The sequence below is a fragment of the Pangasianodon hypophthalmus genome, chromosome 21, assembly GCF_027358585.1.
Source record: "Pangasianodon hypophthalmus isolate fPanHyp1 chromosome 21, fPanHyp1.pri, whole genome shotgun sequence".
In the NCBI taxonomy this organism is placed as follows: Eukaryota; Metazoa; Chordata; class Actinopteri; order Siluriformes; family Pangasiidae; genus Pangasianodon; species Pangasianodon hypophthalmus.
In genome coordinates this window covers 15,778,253-15,797,448 of record NC_069730.1, presented here as the reverse complement: position 1 = coordinate 15,797,448, position 19,196 = coordinate 15,778,253, and the positions used below count along the sequence as shown (strand labels likewise).

Sequence of the window (19,196 nt, the reverse complement as noted above, 5' to 3'; positions counted from 1 at the left end):
TCATAAGACTCAAAGCAATCTCGCTTTCAGAGACCAGCCCATAAACACAGACTCCTCCAGCTGAGCCCCGGTTCCTCATCCAGCCTGTATTGAATGCCTTTGTATCATCCTACAGTAACCTAAATGAAAAGCACCAAGACACTGAGGTTTATTGTTTTACAGTAAAAAATGAAAACAAAAAACAAGATTTTATTAAAGAAGCATAAAAAATAAAACTCTTGATACATTTCTTATAACCGTCAAGTCAGTTCAAATTATAACGTGTATACAATTGTTCCGACTCGCGGCTAAAAGGTCCATAAACTTTCAAATAAAATATATTTCAATTTTAAATTTTCTTCAATAATTTTCTCATTTTGTTATAAATTGCCTATATGTTTTACACAGGAAAACAGAAATATGGAAAATAAAGATAAATTTGCAGTAATAAAAGGGTCACATTATAATCTGGGATATTTAGGTTAAGGTAAGCAAATAAATTGTAAAAATAAAATGTGTAAAAAGTTTTTGTCCTTTTTTCTTATTAACCTTTAGAAAATTATTAGCTAACGCCTGATGGCTTCAAGACATGCAGAGAGTTAACTTACAAATAATGATAATGTTTTAAAAACTACTAAACTTATCAGTTTTGTACGGCTGGAAAAAAATCCCAATGATTGTATTTCAGGGTATTTACAGTCAGGCCTAAAACCTTGTTACTGAAACAACTTTTGGTTCTGCATATAAAAGAATTAAAGCAAAAAAAAAAAAAAAAAAACACTAGAAAGGAGAGCAGAGTTACAGGGCTAAGTGATCTATGGGAGCGTGGCAGCTTGGTGCCAGTCCGATGCCCGAGATCAGATCTCCCCTTCGAGCTTTCCTCAGTAAACCCTGTTTAGAAACCTTAGGGAGACAGGATGGGGGTAAGAAGGGGTTACACACTAACTAATCTCCATCTCGAGTCTGTGCCAGCTGTGTCCAGGTTCGGAGTGACGGAGTGACTGAGGAGTCTGGTCCTCACTAGGCTGAGAAACACCTGGAGCTTCAGACGACACACACTCGGAGGGACGTTTACAGCACGCTACTGACATGGAGCAAATTCTGTACCTTTAAACCAGTTCTGCTACTGTACATTTCCAGAAGAAAACCCCTTTTGAGTGTAGTTTCCAAAATATCTTAAAACTAACCTTACTAAGATCTAACCTCAGTCTGACGAGATTCCTCTCAAAGTCATCACAGCAGGCTCATACTCTGGACAAATACTTAAAAAAATTTCTCTTCCTCGTTTCATTTCTGTAACATTCTGCAATCAACAGCAAGGAAAAATGACTTAAAATGTTTAAAATAAGACCACAAGAGCGGGTGGATCCCTGTTACGAACACAGAATCATCTTCTCTACAACTAGGGCAGGAGCTTCAGAAACAGACTGAACATCAGTAGTGATCTGCACCACCAAGGCACCAAATGCTCTCAACTCTGAACTGAAAGTGAACTGGCACTACTGAGTCACTTAACATTCCGTATCTGTGTACCCGTGGATGAAGCCAAAAAAAAAAAAAAAAAAACACTCTTCAAGAGGGACACAGGAGAAATTATGGACCATTTTTGAGGCTTGATTTCATAAATGCCTGATTACTGAAACTAAATGGACAACACAGATAAAACCATGTAAACCAGAACTATAAAAATCTCATCTCTGACCTTAACCTCAGCGCCATTTCAAAGCCACTGCGTCTAAGCGTCGGTTCTAAGCTCTGGACTGCGACCCTACATCTAAACCTCGTCTGCGGCTCTCGGACATGTAGCACAGAGTGAATGGAAGCCCTGGGTGAACATAGCTGCCAGGTTCTGATTGGTTCTCAATCCTGGTTATTGTAACTGAAGGAGACCTGAATTATCACAGGAAGCCCTTTTAGACTGTACGGTGTCGTCATGGCTTGTCGCGAAAAAAAAAATATTTAACCTATTCACTGGGCTACTGGCGCAAGCTTCATCCGACCAAAGCACAAAAACAGCAAGAGGCAAAACATGGAAATGGGTCTGGGCGCTAGTGTGGATTACAGCAAAGAGCCTTCACCCTCAAATTAAGAGCAAGGCCTTGTGGGAAGGGCGGAAGACCGACGTTTCTCCAGGCTGGCCAGAGACCGAAAGAACATTGCAATGTGTCGCAGTGCACAAAGTGGGATGGATTTACAACAGTCCACTAAATTTCAAAAATAATAAAAATCCCCACTCTTCACCTTTTTCTCCTCCAAAACACACACACACACACACACATACCCCCACAGTAAGAAGAAACATTCTTGCAAAGTTACAACATCCTATCTATGCTAGTATTCAGTAATTCAGAACAATGTGATGTTGGAGAGAACATTTCTGTCCTGTTCCAACAACCAGACAGCAAACTTTAAAAGAATCTCTAAAAGAACAATAAAAGTGTAACAGATAAAGTCGTCTGTGGAGTGAAAGGCGACGCCGCCGTATCTGTGGTGCTGTAGTGGATCCCGCTGGGACAGGGAACGAAACTGGAATGAACAAACCTGAACTTATTTGATCAAAGCAGTAAATACGAAAGTGTGTGTCTGATAATGAAGTGTATATGACATGTCCACCCTGGGTAAAGTCCTCAGGAACAGTGCGTGTTCTAGTTCGAGGGTCTAATAGTGCCCTCTTCTGGACTGGAGTATGAGTGTTTTAGGATTGCAAGACAAAGACAGGCGGAACACCGACCTCTTAGCATTGTAATGATATTTCTTATGCAACGTTAACTATTCTATCTACCTACATAATATTGAACATTAACCATTATGCTGGATATCAACTCTTAACTTGAATAAATATTAAGTGTTTCATTCTTCATCGATAATAATAAAAAAACAAATAATTCTGTACTATTTTGGTCTGACGAGTGTGCAGGCGCCGCAGTTTTTTTTTTCCTCGTGAAAACGCAAAAACGTGCGGGATTAAAAACAGACTGCATTCCCGCCCCTCTCAAAGTTCTCAAAATGAACCCTTAGAAAAAAGTGCAGACCTATGCAGCTTAAATCGAAAAATATCTGCAAGTAGAAAAAAGTCTCAAGCAAAAAAATAACCTGCTCAGAAGCAAGAATGAAGGGGAAGGGGGAATGTATAATACATGGACAGACTCATCGGCGGTAGATCAAATTAATGCCTAAAGATAAGACACTGGTTTCCTCCTCGTCCATCTCAAAGGAAAAATAAAGTACACTGCTGACCTGCTGATTCCACAGCCTGGGATAAGTACGCGAGTCTGTTATAATATTGACATTATCATCATAGTTATTATTATTAATAATAATAAATCAACATCAGAATAGTGTCATATTTAATATAGTAATTATCATCAATCCTATGTAGGCAGGTACACATCTTTCTCTCTCCTTATAGTTTACTGTAGACTTTCTAAATAGTGGGGTTGTTCTTCAGGGCTTGGGATAACAGCACCCCGGTGACCATGTGCCATTAAGAGAAAATGCGAATGCACTGCGTGGCTGGGGTGTGGCACACAGGGCACTCGGGCTCCTGCGACTGGCAGATTTGCCCAGCGCAGTCCATGCAGAACAGATTGTGGCCGCAGGGAACGAGAGCTGCTGTGACCTCGCTCTCAAAACAGACGAAGCAGTCCCTGTTGCCACCGCCTGGCACCATGCTGCCCAGGGTGCCAGCCTTCAAGCGGCCCAGCATGCTGGATCCGGTGCCCACGCTGCCGCCGCCCTCGGAGTCGGTAGGCGAGCCGCCAGGCAGCGAGGAGGCAGAGCAGGATGAGTAGCCCGTGGTGCTGCCACCGCTGCTGCTGCTGCTGCCTCCTGAGAACGACGAGCCCGTGTGAAGCCAGGAGAGTGCACTGAGAGGGTCGCTCTGTGCCCGCCGTGCCAGCGGGTGCTCCAGCGCCGAGCCGTCGCCAGGCAGTGTGGGCGAGAGGCGTGGTGTGACCGTGCCCCCGCTGAGGCCGCTACTGTTGCGCCGGAGAGGCTGTGCCTGCTTGTTACCGTTAGCCAGTGGTGCCCAGATGTTGCTGCTGCCGAATTCAAAGCCAAGCTCATCAGAGGCGGGTGCCATGCCAGGCGCAGGGTCGTTGCTAAAGGTGAAGGTGCCTCCACCACTGCCCGTGCTAAATGGACTGGTAGGACTGGCACTGTCTGTGGGCCGGCGGCTGCTTGGGTAGGGCTCTGAACTCAGACCACCGTTGTGATAGGATGCCGTGGAGAGCTTGCGGCCTGAGTGGTGGATGGAGAGAGGGAGAGGAGGAGGTGGTGGAGGAGGAGGCGGGGGTGCTGTGTGGTGACCAGAGCTGCCTCCGCGTCCCCACAGCGTGCCCCCGAGCCCCAGCGAGCCAAGGCTTTCGAGGCTGACGTCGGTGCCATTGGTGTGAAAGTCGTTGTGGCCCTGCAGGTCAACGAAGGCGCCTGTGCGCAGTGTGATGTGCGTCTCGATCTCCTCACGCGCCCGGTCGACATTCTCCGGCATGCCCGTCACCTCAAACACAGGATCCTTCTCTCGGCTCGGTGTCACGATGTATGTGTGAGTCTGCTGCTGGATGCGTTTGATCGTGGCCCCTTTAGGCCCCACCACCAGGCCCACCACGCGGTAGGGCACACGCACCTGGATGGTAGTCTGGCCTGGAAGGTGTGGCGGCCCAGGCAGAGAGCCTCCACTCCCCCCGGCTTTGCAGCGAGACGCACGAATCATGGAGAAGTGATCAGCTGCAGAGATGATCTCACGCTTGGCCATTTCTACATCCTCACGGCGGCCCGTCACTATAAACACAGGGTCCTCTCCTCTCACCGGGGTCTTGATGTAAGTATTGGTCTTTGCTCGCAGAGCTTTGATCTTACAACCTGCAATCAAAAACATATGGCAGCAGTTAAAACTTAAGGAAATCATGGAACAAATATCTGAACACCATTATGCTTTTAATTAGTGTTTGCCTTTATCTTGATCATGTTTATTCCACTAACAGTAGATTCTACTTATTTAATTCCAGTATGATTACAGCAATGGTAGTTCTGTGCACTGCATATACCGACTTTATAACATTCAGAAAAGCAAACTAAAAATAAAAAACATGCTTTTAAGAACTATTGAGTAAACACATTAAGCCTTGTGTTCTGTTCACGATTTATTAATGTTGGCATAGGGCGTGTTTTTAGATTAGATTTTATATCAAAAGTAACAAACGAGTATTGTAAAAAGCAATTTGTCTTCTCTTCATCTCAGTGATGATCAATACAAACAGCACAGATGGTGTATGCACAGCTGAGAGTGTAAATTATAGTGGGAACATAACAGCTATTAAACTTTTTGTGTAGGTTTTTTTTTATTATTATTATTTTTTGAAAATGATCCATCCTATTCATAAGTGCCACAGCTCTTAAAATGGGGTCTGTGATGTACATCCAAGCAGGCTGCAATTCTGTTATTTACTATATTATTTATTATAATTAGACACTATCATTTAATGACATTATTAATAGTAGTGACAGATCACAATCACCAATCCCTATTGTTATAATCATAGTTATTACAGTTCTTAGTCTAATTATATAGTCACATGAATGAAAGCAGTTAAATACATCAGTCACACCAAAGTGTTTCCCCTACAGAAACGTGTTAATTTCCTAATCTAATCTAATCTAAACAACTTAGACATAAATAATGTTGATTTGAATGCAAGTGTATTTCCAAGGGTGCTGTTTATCTGATGCTTCTGGTACACAATACGAGAAAATTAGAAAGTTCAGGACTAAAAAAATGAATACAGGATTATCATCCCGAGATGATAAATCATTAGGGCTGCAAAAAGTTTGTGAACCCCTAGAAAAGAGAAACCAGTCCGATGCTCACATGTTCATTAGCAGCTCTTCTGAGGTACGCGGTGTACTGTTTCTTTAAATATGGCTGCCTTCCCTCGCGCAGCCAATCGCGTGCGCGCGCTGTGATGTCATCGTCCGAGGCAGAAAGCATGGCACTTTCAAACAAAGAGAACAAAGCGATAAAGCGCCGCGAGCACGCACGTGCCGCAACCGCGCTCTCGGTTCTGCACTGCTACTGAGCGTAACGTAAATATAATACATGTAAACAAGTCTAATGATTTAGTGCAACAACACGGCGGTGGAATCGGATTCAGTGCAGCGCACAGACATGTAAAATAGCGCCCTGACCGACTGGCCCTGTTTTAGCATAACAGCAGCTGTTTCTATTGAGAAATAACACCATAAACATAAAGTTATAAATGTCACCGGTGATAAAAGGGGTTGCAGGAAGGGTTTGGCACGTGGCCTTGACCGAGTGTGCAGTAAAAGAGTGTCGATCGATGTGTTTCTTTTGTTTAGGTGGAGGGACAGACTGCTTAGACATGTGCAGACTGTGCCGCTTTGTCTGACCCCCGAGTCTCCCCTCCCCCTCCCCCCGACCCTCCATCTGCCCCAAGAACACGGGAGCATGCAATACAATCACCTCACGAAATACACGTCTGAAACACACACAAAAAAACAACAATATCAGCTCTAAAGCACCGCCATCGCGGTGTGCCATGCATGACAGCTGGACTTCCATCATAACCAACTTCTCCAGAAGGGACAAAGAGAGCTGCATGTGAATGATCAGGGCAATCACAAAGGCTGGAAATGGAAATTTAACCCACCTTGCCTCCCTACAATCTCAGCGACATGTTCCGAGCTGGGCACAGGCACACACTCGGTCATGTTGACGCTCCTCTTGCGGTTGCACAGCGCGGCGCTCTGGTCTCCCAGCACGGGGTGTGTGTGCGGGGCCATGTGGTAGCCGCCCGTGCCGTAGTACTCCGGAGACGGAGAGCAGGAGGAGGGCGAGCCGCGGGAGCCGCCCGAATGGTCGAGCAGCGGCAGGTCCACGTAGCCGCCTCCTCCAACTCCTCCTCCTCCGCCGCTGCCGTTGCAGTTCTCGGACACGGTTCCTGTCGTGGTCCCGTCCAGGGAGTCCACTTTGTCCAGTGCCATGAGCGAGAACTGATCGATGGCGAAGCGCAGCGCTTCCTGGTGCTCCTCGTCGCGGGACTCCGGTTCCGGTTCTCCGGGCAGCGCGACGCCGGTCTGCTGCGCGCTCACTACCGCGTCGTGGTCCATGATCTCTGGGTGGAACAGGGGGCTAGGCATGCTGCCCGCGGATGAGCATTAGACGGGACGAGAAACGGCTTTCTGCGCGGAAAAAAAAACAAACAACGCCATAAATAAACATTTTTAAAACTATAATAATAAAAACACACCGACTGAATTCACCATCCTGCTCCAAAACGTCCCAAAGCAATGTCTACTTCATGCTGCGAGACTAAAAAAGTCCCTCCTGCTTTGTCCTTATTGTTTCTTTCTCTTCTCCACCAGTGGTTAGCTAAGTAGCTTAGCATCAGCTACATCACCGCCGCTTCAATAGCTAGCATGAGTTGGTAACTTACATGTGAGAACAAATCTGATATTATTGCCGGTGTTAATTCTTAAACACGCTCATGACATTTACAGACATGACCAGGTTTCTTCTATAACCGCGGAATGACAAACGCGCCAGAATAAACACAACAGAAAAGGACGCTGCATTTTGTTGTTAGCAAACTAGCTTTAGCCGGCTAGCACAGAGGGGGTAAGTCACGTTGTCGCCGCCTTTGTTTGTGGGTAACAGTCTAAGCAGCAGGCATGCACCGCGCCGAGCAAAGTTCACCCATCAAATCATTAAAACAAATGAATGCAAGTGAAGAGCGCGCGTTTCATTTACCTGTTTGGCTCCCGCTCCTTTATTTTGATTCTGGAGAAGGAATACTGAAGTCCTGGCTACAACGCTTAGCCGAGTTTGCTAATTTGGGGGGCGTTTGGAGAAAATATCTGTTTAAAAAAAAACATTCAACGCACACGCGAGAGTGAACACACAAGAAAAAACGCAAAGATCTCTACTTTCCCATGACTCGAGCTATGCGTTGGCGTGATTCTTCACATTTCCATAAGCGTATAAATCCCAAAAAACACACACACACACACAAGAGGAGCAGCGTCTCGTCTCTCCCGCTGCCTGGAGTCCGCCGCCTTTGTCTAGCCAGGCGCACGCGACGCCGCTCTCTGCCTGCCAGTCTCTCGCGCACAAGGCGCTGACGTCACCCGCGACACAACAATGGAGTTCAAAGGCCACGCAGTAGGCGCCCACATCAGCGACGCGAGTGCGCATGTGCGTCCCGGCTACACCCGGTCATGGTCAAACCGCGAGCGTTATCATCATTACCGCGTGAATTAGATTCGTTTTCTTTTAAAAGTCTCTTGTTCAACTCATAAACAACTCGAAGAGATGCATCATTAGTTGTGCTGAAAATCTTAATCTTCACTCAGGTAAATGCATGGCTTAACGTTAAATGTTGACACGATTTCAAGTTCATCCAGAAAGTCAGTGTAGCCTTGTGAGTAGGGCTGCTCGATATAAGCACATAATATCGACATCGTGAAAAACTAAGACACAATACGCCTTTCTGAGATGATATAGAAGTCTTTTCATTCATTTAAAAAAAAAAATGATTTTTAAAGCCTATTACCAACTAACTGGAAGCAGCTGATTTAATGTTAAAATTCTGTACTTAATCTTAAAAAAAAATTTTTTTTTAAATCCCCGTCCTCAAATGTGGATGTCTATTTGTGACCCTAATTTGTGGGCCTTCCCCAAAGTGTTGCCACAAAGTTGGAGGCATATGATTGTATAGGATGTCTTTGTGTGCTGTAGCATTATGATTTCCAATATCGTACAAGCAAGACTGCCGTTATTCTGAGTATCAGCACCACTGTGATTCAGCCACAGGTAATCAAGTAACTGACTTTCCGTACACAATATCGAGTAACTGACATTACAGACACAATATAGAGTAACTGACGTCCCAGACACAATATCGAGTAATTGACATTTCACTCACAATATCAAGTAACTGACATTATAGATAAAATATCAAGTAACCTACATTATAGACACAACATTGAGTAACTGACATTCCGGACACAATATCGAGTAACCGACATTTTGTACACAATATCGAGTAACAGACATCTCGGGCACAACAATCGAGTAACAGACATCTCGGATATAATAGCGAGTGACATTGGGGGCACGATACTGAGTAACTGACATTATAGACACAATATGGCCAAATATTGTACAAGTAAATAAAGATTTGATTCAATTCTAATCTCATATGAGGACAGTTGGCTAAATTGCTTATGAAACGTCGTCCTATTTTAATATGTTGTTCAGTTTCCATAGGTATCAGGTGGGAATAAACAGAAGTACTGGAAAAAATTACAGGACATACAACATCGTACTTTGGATCTCAAGACATTCCGCTCTCTGTGCAAAGACAACCTATATCAAAACAATTTTAAGAGCCAAGAGCATAACACCTTCGCTCCAATATTGTTGCACATTAATTCATCTTCCATTCATGTTTTGCATTTCCAGAAGCTTTCAATATTAACAAGAGACATTTCTGTCTAAAACCAATCACAGACCACAGTTATTTGATCAAAAATTCATTTTATTACTCAAACGTACAAAATTAAGCCCATATCAAAGAAATCGTTTTAAGCACCCAAGACTGCATAAAGTTGATTTCATTTATTAAATGTGAAACCCCAATCAGACAAAATAACTAGCTTTATAAAATACAAAATCTAAATTAATTTAGCTTTGACAGCACTCAACAGCTTATATGTAAAATAACTGTATTCCAAAGAAAATTTAAAAACACACACAATGTATACATATAAAATGTGAAGAAGGGGGTCACTGATTATATCTAACAAAACACTCCCTCCTTGGGTTGTTCCATTAGTCAGATTTCCAGCTGAAAACTTGGACGAGGAGAATTAATCATCATTTATAACTTCACAGATTTGGTCAACAAAGCAGTACCCATTTTCAACATTTTGTCTCTTTTGCCTTTTTTGGCTAAGCAGCATTCTGTTTAGCATAGTAATATTTCATTTTCTGCTTGTCTAACAATGATTAAACATGTCTGTTATTCTAAATCAACTCACCACATTTGCCCTTAGCTTTTGGCAATGCTAAAGTCATAGCTTTTTGTACGAACATAAGAGGAACGGTTTCTTAATTTGTGGTTTACCATAACCTATGCCCCCCAAAAAAGCACTGTATTTGAGTAAAACAAGTGACCTATTGAATGAGCAGCACCAAATAAAAACGTTTTTTTTTTAGTTTACACACTTTCTTTCCACAGCAATATTCAAATGTCCACCAACAACCTGTTCGACATTTAGCCCCAATTTTAGAAAATAAAAAGCCTGATAATTGAGAAGAAATGATGTCAACTGGAAAGCAATGCCTTTAAATTGTGTTAAGAACCATTTTTTAGGTCATAATCAGAAAAGCAGAGAGGACTGTACACCAAAAATGATCTTAGAAATTACACATCTTCCTGGTAGTAACTGTAAGTGCAGTATGTACAAGAACTGCCATATTAACAGCCTTGATGTGTCACCTGGAGCCCTTTGTTCCTGATTTATTTTAGAGTTTTAATACATCACTGTCTGGCCATTGGGTTACTAAGAGCTCTGCATTTTAAGGGGAATATGTTCCTAACACTAAGTGTTTAAGAAAATTTAAAGCAACCATTTCTTATATTACTGTAGTTATTGTATATTACTGTATAGTGTATGACTGTTAGCCCTTAAAAATCACAGATGAGAAGAATGACAAATCTGCTGATTTGTAAAACGGAAAAGAAAAGCACCAATAATGATAAGATTAGTTCTAGTGATGTCAACCTATTTCAGAGTTAATTGATAGGAAGTGATTATATTTGTATGCCTGTATTTTATGTTACATCCTAACTGTTATAACCGTTTATAACTCCCTTGATGAGCATAATCGTACTGTTAGCTTGACAATACACTAGATCAGAACCTAGGGTTGCATAAACTTCCTGTCTAGCATAGTATATTAAAAAGCTCTTGTGATGTGATGTGTTGCGGATAGCACTTTATGCACACTCTGTGCGTGTGTAAGAACAAAGAACATCTCATATGTAGTTGGAGTACAGCAAGACATCAGCTTACTCAGATTTAAAACAAACCAAAATGTTTTTAAAAAATTACAAAGGTGAAAAAGTTCCTAGAAACTGCCTGCATAAAACACAAAGTTTCACAGTTCAATTGGAGGGTCACTGCATAAAGTAGCAAAAGAGTTACTTTTCCATCAAGAGACAGCATGAGCTTTCATGTCCTGGTAAATATCCTGTAGGTCAGCGCAGGAGAAGAATACTGCAATCTAGGATTACACAGAGAGAGAGATTATATTAGAAACTGAAATCACCCATGAAAAATGAAATCAACACACAAGTTACCTGATGGTCCTGAATATAAAAAGTCAATATGACTGATCATGAAATCAGGTGTTTAGAACTACAGAACAGAAATATACAACATACAGGACAGTACACACCAGACTTGTTCAAATGGTTTCACCTATAAGACCCACCTGACCGGCAATGGAGAGCAATCACTGTCCAATTATTTGTAAAGTGTTAGATTTAACACTTCACTATAAGCTTATTTAAACTTTTTTTCGTTAAAATTTTCTGCCTTGGTCAAATAGTGTGATTTCTGACCACTTTTGATGAACACATAACATTCTCCATTCACCTGTGAGGGCTCCGTATCAGTGCATCTTTCAAGCACAGGGACCGTATCAGTGCATCTTTCAAGCACAGGGACCGTATCAGTGCATCTTTCAAGCACAGGGACCGTATCAGTGCATCTTTCAAGGACAGTGAGCGCCGGCCAAAACATTACTAATGCGAGATGGGAAAGGAGGCGGGGCCTCCAGAGAGTGTCAGTTAATATTGGAGTGTTCTAAACACCTGAGCAAATGTCAACTGGCTCATCTACTGTTTTCATTATGGAAAAAGACTTTATGCATATTTTGGAGCACATTCCAGCACACTCTAATGTTAAAATACGTAGCTCCCTAAAATCCGCAGGAATTTAAAACAGAAAAAAATAATTTCATAAGTCCATAATTTACTTCCTGTATAAATTTTCAGCAAATATAATGGTATAATGTAGCTAGCCACTTAGGTAGTTGTGGAGAACCCAAGCTATTATGTACAGCTGTAATGCTAACTAGTTATCATCATAACATACTGTTGCTAACATCTAAAGAACTTACTACTCAGTTTGAATACTAAAACCTATGTTACCATAAATATAGTAGAGTGAGTATAATAGAGTGACTATGGAGTAAATGTGGGATTTAAAATACAAAACTCACTTCCTGCAAGTCTTTTAGGTAGAGATATATTAGTTCCGATTGCATTATCACATCCCGTCTAGTCACACACTTTAAGGTAAAATTTTTTTAATGTATCCACAGCCTCAATCAGATCTGAAAATACAGCATCCGCAGAGAGTCAGTGCTCTGCATAGCCCCCATGTGACTCCACTGGAAATGACTGACTACTGTCTGTCGTTTGTCAGAAGCACTGAAAAGGCAGGATTTGTATATTCATCAGTAGGTGCGCAACCTACTGACATTAAACAATAAGGCACTGCTATCGGAGAACTGGTCTGTGCTTTCTTACTGTGGCTATACTGTCTCCATTTCACCGCTGCCGTTGGTCTCCTCCTTCACCGGCTTCGTATCACCAGTGGTCTCTTCTACTTGAGCCAGCATGTCAGCCATGAGAGCGTCCTCCAGCCTCTTCCTCACGTTGTACACCAGGTCCTCCTGTTTCCTGGAACAGAAACGGGGTGTTATAACAACTCAGAAAACCAAAATAGCAGAGAACACCAATGCTCCTACATGTACAAAACTAATTCACATAATCACGATATACTTTTAGTATCAAACCCACTAACAGTTTTATTTTGTACGAGTGTACCTGATGTCCTCATCAGTCACCATAAAGGCCTTGCAGAGGGGCTGCGTGCTGTTGAGCCAGACTCCGGGGTTTTTCTCCACAGCAGCAGATAGCTGGCCTGTGATGGGGGCGCTGCTGGTGTGCAGGGCACTGGCGATGGCAGACAGGAGCGTTTTATCCGAGTAGCCTGGGCCGACCCCTGCAGTGGAGGACACTTTCAGACATTACACAATTTAAAACCCAAACAGGCCACTTGTTTGCAGTCATTAAAAGCCATTTAAATTGCATTACACAGATGCTGTTTACCATTTTACCATCTGGTATGTTTTTATTCAAATGAAATGAGTGTGTGGGCACATTTGGACACCTGCTAAATACTGGGAAAAATATAGCATAATGCTGCATCTTTCAGAAGGCATACAGGTGAGTCAAAGAGATGGGCTGTAGCTAAAGTGATTGTGTTCGCACGCAAATACTATTTGTGTTGGATTAGTTTCAACTGGAGTGGATCTATAATTTAAGTAATTAGTAGTGAAATATGTGATTGTAATTTAAAACAAACCGCCCAAGCCTGTGAGGTTTTGGCATTCTGTATTTTGCCAGACACACACCTCCATTAGCAACAGTTTAAATGAACTCACAGTGATGTAATAGTTAAACCAGGTAATTGCCATGTTACTGCAGACTCTGGCTGTCTAGTGATTGGGGCAAATTACAAACAAACTTTATCTGGTCCAAATCAACCCTTAAACATCTGGTAGAACTAATCCATACGTTTTCCATGCAGTTTCTCACCTTGAAGGCCTTTGGGAAGATCCATACTCTTCATCAACTCCTCAGCTATGTCATACACATTTAGTCCACTTAGCTTCTTCTCCCAGAAGAGCTGTAGAGAGGCAGAAACAGGTCCAAATTTTATGTAAATAAGGCTAAGCCAAAATCTGGCACAGTGATGTGAGGTTAGATTAACTTAGTGTATTAGTAACATGAGACATTGCTTCTTTTCTTTTTATACTGAAGCGACTTCTGATGTACAGCTAGGACTAAGAGCTGTATCGTTACCTGTCTTGGCTGATCAACAGCTTTTTGCGGGTCTGTCTTCACTTTGTTGTTTGGGTGGTTTGTGACTTTTGTAACAGGCTGCTTGAAGATGGACGCTGTCTGTCGCACCGGTAGAGAAGTGTTTAGATCAGGCTTACCCTAAAAAAAGAAACATGAAGGAAAAAACTTTTTTTTAGATGGTTAGTAATTGTAAGTTTATGTATGTAAAAATGGTTTGAGCTCATTTCTAGATTCATAAAATAATCTAACTGCCACTCACAAAGATCTCAGAAGCAGTTTTAGTACTACAAACTAGACGTCAAGCTTTCACTGACAGGGGTGGACAAATCAGTAGCCTGGGCATCTGCGACAAGAAGATTACATGTCCAGGCTTTTTATTCATAGCTGCTCAACAGACGAGTAGGCTCAGTCTAGAGGTCACCAGTGTGTTTTTTTAAAACAGAAAACCAACAAAAGAAAAACCCTTCTCTGCTGTGGTCTTTTTTTTTTTTTTTTTAAATGAATAGCAGAGATATACATAACCCCAAGCTAGTGATTTCTCCACCTCTGATAACTGATGCTGTGAAAGCCTAGCACTTCAGAAGACTTAATAAAACTAAATGCATGAAAGCAATGCTTCTTTAGGAACTACGTTAAAGGAAAGGAGAGAGATATAATACAGAATAAGATCATGGATCAAATAACATTGTCTCAAAGTACCCTTCCCTTATTAGAAAGTGAAAATTTGCTTTTTTTCTAAAATGGCTGTGCATTAATGTAAATACAAATAGTACAAACTGTCACTTTGACATAATTTGTCACTGCTGTATTATGATCCTTTTTAATGTTTGGATTCAGGGCATTTCGTCATACTGTTTAAGATTCTACCTTGTGTTTGCAGTTTCTTCACATTCCCAAGTGTCTTTTTATTTTGAAATGTGTAATGTAGCACTGAAAAGGCTCACTATCTCCTTTTGTTGTGTTACATGCAGAATGACAGGCGAGTGTCTGTAACCTACCCTGTTCTGACTGCTGTGCTCATAGCGTAGGCGTTGTCTGTTCTTGTTCAGTTTACTCATGATCATTTTGCCAGTACGGAAGTCGAACGAGCTCAGGTCCATGGAGTTGCCAAGATAGCGGGCCAGTTGGGGTTTACTCCGAAACTTCTTTCCTGTGGGACTGTGCGTAGAGAGAAAGACAGAGGGGTCACACAATGGATCTCATAATGTAGATGCTACAACTGGAAGATGCAAGCATGACAGAAGATAGAAAAGTAATGACTGTAGTGATATCTGATAGAAATGTAGGAAGATAATAGCAAGTAAATTAGCTTTAAATGAAATTGTGATAATTGTCTAATCAAAACCAAACAAAAATGGAAAAACTGAGCAATCTGAAAGATGAAGCTGTCCTTCTGAGGTCCTTTTAATTCTTCTGCAGTCAGTTTGGACCATTTGTTTGACAATACAGAACATAATGCGCTGGATAAATACTACAATTATCAGGCTGTTATTTTATAACCGAGTTTAATGCAAGTTTAAAATCAGTTCTACAGTCTCTGCTTTGGAGCTCATTTTGCATCTTCTTCCCAGTTTGTTGACACTCTGATGTTGCTACTAAGTAGGTTATATTTATGTCAACTCCCAAACTCCAAAACTAGCTAAACCGGTAGCAAATGCTTACAACTAGTCAGCTAAGTCGCTAAATTAAATTTAAAAAAAGTTCAGTGAGAACAAGATTTAAATGAGAACCGAAACAACTAAGCTCTTAAAACAGCCAGTTTACGGATATCTAAAGGTTAGCTAGCGTTACCAATACTGCTAACAACACTGGGTAGCGTGCCGGCTAGCTAAGTTAGCTAAAAAACCCGTGCACAGTAACAATATTATCAGATAACACAGCGAGCATCACGTAACGTATTTTTACTATTTGAAATTGTCTACATAAATATAACGGTTAGGTATCTATTAATTTTATGGTATTATTGGTAATGCTCCCATCCCAATAGCTAGCAACGTTGTCCAGCTAAGCTAGCTAGCTTTTATCTCCACTGGCTAATCCAGCAACAGTACCTAAAATAATAGACATCGCTTTTCCCCGCGGACAAGCCCGACTTTCTGGTCACTTCTTCCCTTTTCCAACCATTTGGGAGAGCCGAGCACTCCCACCTTTTCCTCTCCATGCTTCCCAGCGGAGTTGGGCTTGCAGAACTGGACCGAAAAGAAATTTGGGATGTGATGATGGTTGAATTGTCCCTTCTTTATTTCACACGCTGCTCTTCTCACCTAATGACCCCCCCCTACCCGCTCCTCACACTGAGCTCCGAACACCCGGAGTCGACTCCTAGTTCACTGAATCGACACCATAGAATTGAACGAAATTCTGGGCCGTAAGTGAGTCGTCTCGTGTGAGTCGATTCTGTGAACGCTGGTTTCTGTTTTGGAACAATACAATGTAATAGATTTGTCTTTTTGAGTTATTCCAGGACCACTAAAATCGCGTGAAATCTTGGAATAATCAAGGAATAAGGCATCAAGCTGACAAGTAAGTCTCTGTTAATCTATTCATTCATCTTCAGTAACTTGTGTTTCCTGGTCAGGGTCCCGGAGGATCCAGAGCCTAATCCGGGATCAGTGAGCACAAGGCAGGAATACACCCAGGATGGGACACAGGTACATCACAGTCCACCATGCAGATACAGACACACATCTGCACACCTGTAAATTTGAGACAATCCACCTACCGGCAAGTTTTGGAAGAAAACAAGAGAACCCTGGAGAAAACCCACATGGACATGAGTAACCTGAGCTCATGATCAAACCAGAGACACTGGAGCTGCGAGACAGCAACTCTACTCACTGTACCACCATACAGTCCAGAATGAATCCATCTTTTAAATCTTTAATACATCAGTAAAATTGATTCCCAGTTCCAAATGTCAGCTGCTGCCATTTTCCAGATGTGATACACATATTCAATTCTATTTAAGATTACAGAATAAACCTATGGAAGTGTCTATAATAATAATAATAATAATAATAATAGTTTTATTTATATTGCACCTTTCCACAGCTCAAAGACACTTTACATTCCATACTAATAGACATAAGAGAACAAAAGAGCAATGATATAAATATTTCAACCGTAAGGAAAAGAGCCAAACTACTGAAGAAATAAATGTTTTAAGTTGTGATTTGAAAGTCAGGATAGCGGTAACAGTTCAGAGGTTCTAGGGGAATGAATTCCAAAGTCTAGGATCGTACAAATCCTAGAAACTACAGGTAGCCAGTGCAGACTATGTAATATGGTTTTAATGTGAGTGGACCTAGAGGAGCAGGTGAGAACTCTATGAATATATTTTGAATATATTGTAATCTGGTTATGGCCTTTAATGGTAGTCCAATAAAAAGGACACTGTACTAGTCCACGATAAACGCATGGACAAGAGTTTCTGCGTCTTTAAGACTGAGACGTGATAGTAACAGGCTGTTTTCATAGCTTTTATGCATCTGTGACATTTAATGTTATTGTTTGTTGTCCACAAAGCAACATCAGCAGAAAAATCTTTTCATTCTGCTATAAAACCACTATAATGTAATATATATTTATATAATCCTCCATTCATCACCTTAAACTTGATAGCACACTGCAGTAAAAGTTTTCTTCTTTATATTTATTGACAAGTGGAGTCAGTAAACCCACATTAGTATGTCATGTATGTCATGTATTAGTAGGCAGTAATACTCCTTTAAGGGTCAAGAGGAGGTTTATGTGGAAGGACTTCAGACAGACACAAAGAATTTGTTCCATAATTGTAAATAATAACCACGGATTGTTTATTCAGGGAAATGACTCTGTAGGAAGAAAAACAATCCATTATGTCCTAAGTTGTTTGGTGTAGTGATTTGTGTTGGGTCAGAATTCATATTTGTATCACAAGAATCGCTTTATTTTACATTTACAACCAAAGTCATTCGAAACAACAAAAGAAACAGGAAGACGGACTGTCCCAAAAAAGAAATCATATATCCATTAGCACTGTTAAACAGAAGAAAGACAGTGATGAGCACATTGCATGCAGCAGAGCTGTGGCCATGAATCTTCAGTTATCTCCGAGTTGGGATGTCTGACCCGATCTTTCACTCAGCACCAGAACTTTGGACCTGCAGACAAATTTGCATCAATGTGTCAGTTTCCATTGAGAACCAAGCGGCTATTCTTTATTACAGTGAAGTGAGGCTCATTTTAGATCATACTGCTGCAGACCATCATTTTAACACTTGTTATGCTATAACTTATTCTTGCTTCTTGAACGACAAAGCAAAAAATGCATTTAAGTTCTAAGCACTGGATGATGTTCGAGCCCTTTTTGCCATGAACAGCTGATTAATGCTTCGTTCAGCACACAACCACGTCGGTGCTTTAGATTCTGAACAAAACCCACACACCCTGGCACATTAAGTCTGTGGGTCTCAAAAGGAAGCTGTGCTGGTGGTAGCAAAACCACATGTCTAAGCTACTGTTTACCTTTACTTTCTTATACCACAGTGCTGCTGAATTCTCCATTCTGATTAGTCAGACGCTGTTGATGAATTTTCTATTACAGCAGCTCTGACAGTAGTTCCAGCTGTAATTCAAATCACCGGTTTACATTAATGCGCTTGTTCTAATGTGACCTTGTTTCTATAGTAACGGCTGACTCACAGGCACTTCCATGGCAGATGCTCCACATAACTTAAGACTAAGGACAAACATTGTTATCTAACTAAGAAAAACAGAGGAGGAGGTGATTAACATTTTTAGAATGAGTCTCCAGTGTCAGCACTTTGAACCAGTCAGAGTTGAGTCTGTTCCTTCTTCACGATGTTGTGTCTTAAGGGTTCTCTGTAACAAGCTGCATTTTGACTTATTAACTTGTGACTTGTATGTAACTATAAATGGATAAAAGTATAACGTCTTGTTCTTTAGTGAGTAAAAAGTATGAGGGATAAAATGCTGTGGTGTAGTGATGTTAATTTTCCTAGAACAGCATGTCCCAAGGCATTTTATCCCTCATACTTTTTACTCACTAAAAAACAAGAAGTTATATTTTTATCAATTTGTAGTTAATTCTCTCTTTCTAATCATTTCTTTTATTATTCCTTACTTTACTTAATTATATTCTGAAGCATGAAATAAATGATTAGAAAGAGTCTAAACTTTGCTGCATTGGCTGCCAGGACAGTACATCAATAGGTGTTTCAGGACCCTGTAGAAGACTAGCTGCTCTGCTGAACACCA

The 19,196-nt window shown here is 41.4% G+C and overlaps 3 protein-coding genes across 6 annotated transcripts in view; all 3 read right to left on the bottom strand.

Annotated features, from left to right (window-relative positions):
• Positions 1 to 26: 26 nt before the first annotated feature.
• LOC113533252 (RNA-binding protein MEX3B) lies at positions 27 to 8,249 on the bottom strand. The gene is made up of 3 exons (XM_026925249.3): positions 7,745 to 8,249; positions 6,645 to 7,176; positions 27 to 4,839 (listed from the first exon to the last, which is right to left on the bottom strand). Exons 2-3 carry the CDS (start codon positions 7,132 to 7,134, stop codon positions 3,464 to 3,466), a joined length of 1,866 nt encoding a protein of 621 aa, XP_026781050.3. The 5' UTR covers positions 7,135 to 7,176; positions 7,745 to 8,249; the 3' UTR covers positions 27 to 3,463.
• Positions 8,250 to 10,108: 1,859 nt separating this feature from the next.
• Positions 10,109 to 16,244, bottom strand: mbd3a (methyl-CpG binding domain protein 3a). 4 transcript variants are annotated; one of them, XM_026925254.3, is made up of 7 exons: positions 16,085 to 16,244; positions 14,936 to 15,095; positions 13,938 to 14,075; positions 13,671 to 13,761; positions 12,897 to 13,089; positions 12,597 to 12,749; positions 10,109 to 11,284 (listed from the first exon to the last, which is right to left on the bottom strand). In XM_026925254.3, the coding sequence occupies exons 1-6, from the start codon at positions 16,096 to 16,098 to the stop codon at positions 12,602 to 12,604; spliced, it is 744 nt and encodes a 247-aa protein (XP_026781055.1). In that variant the 5' UTR covers positions 16,099 to 16,244; the 3' UTR covers positions 10,109 to 11,284; positions 12,597 to 12,601. The 4 variants fall into 4 exon arrangements, with proteins under 4 accessions (XP_026781055.1, XP_026781056.1, XP_026781053.1 ...); XM_026925255.3 differs by having other exon boundaries at positions 12,897 to 13,074; XM_026925252.3 differs by having other exon boundaries at positions 15,989 to 16,234.
• A 1,484-nt stretch (positions 16,245 to 17,728) lies between these two features.
• The window catches only part of tcf3a (transcription factor 3a), a 35,582-nt gene continuing 34,114 nt past the window's right edge, over positions 17,729 to 19,196 (bottom strand). Inside the window, exon 21 of the mRNA XM_026925493.3 lies at positions 17,729 to 18,079. The gene's annotated coding sequence lies outside the window, so the exon portion shown is untranslated. The remainder of the gene's footprint in view (positions 18,080 to 19,196) is intronic.

Coding starts and splice junctions, on each gene's coding strand:
- LOC113533252 (XM_026925249.3), bottom strand. CDS start 7,134: ATGCCTAGCCCCCTGTTCCACCCAGAGATCATGGACCACGACGCGGTA. Junction 4,840..6,644: donor TGAGATTGTAGGGAGGCAAG/GTGGGTTAAATT, acceptor TTTTGATTGCAG/GTTGTAAGATCAAAGCTCTG.
- mbd3a (XM_026925252.3), bottom strand. CDS start 16,098: ATGGAGAGGAAAAGGTGGGAGTGCTCGGCTCTCCCAAATGGTTGGAAA. Junction 15,096..15,988: donor AGCGATGTCTATTATTTTAG/GTACTGTTGCTG, acceptor CTCTACGCACAG/TCCCACAGGAAAGAAGTTTC. Junction 13,762..13,937: donor CTGTTGATCAGCCAAGACAG/GTAACGATACAG, acceptor GCCTCTCTACAG/CTCTTCTGGGAGAAGAAGCT.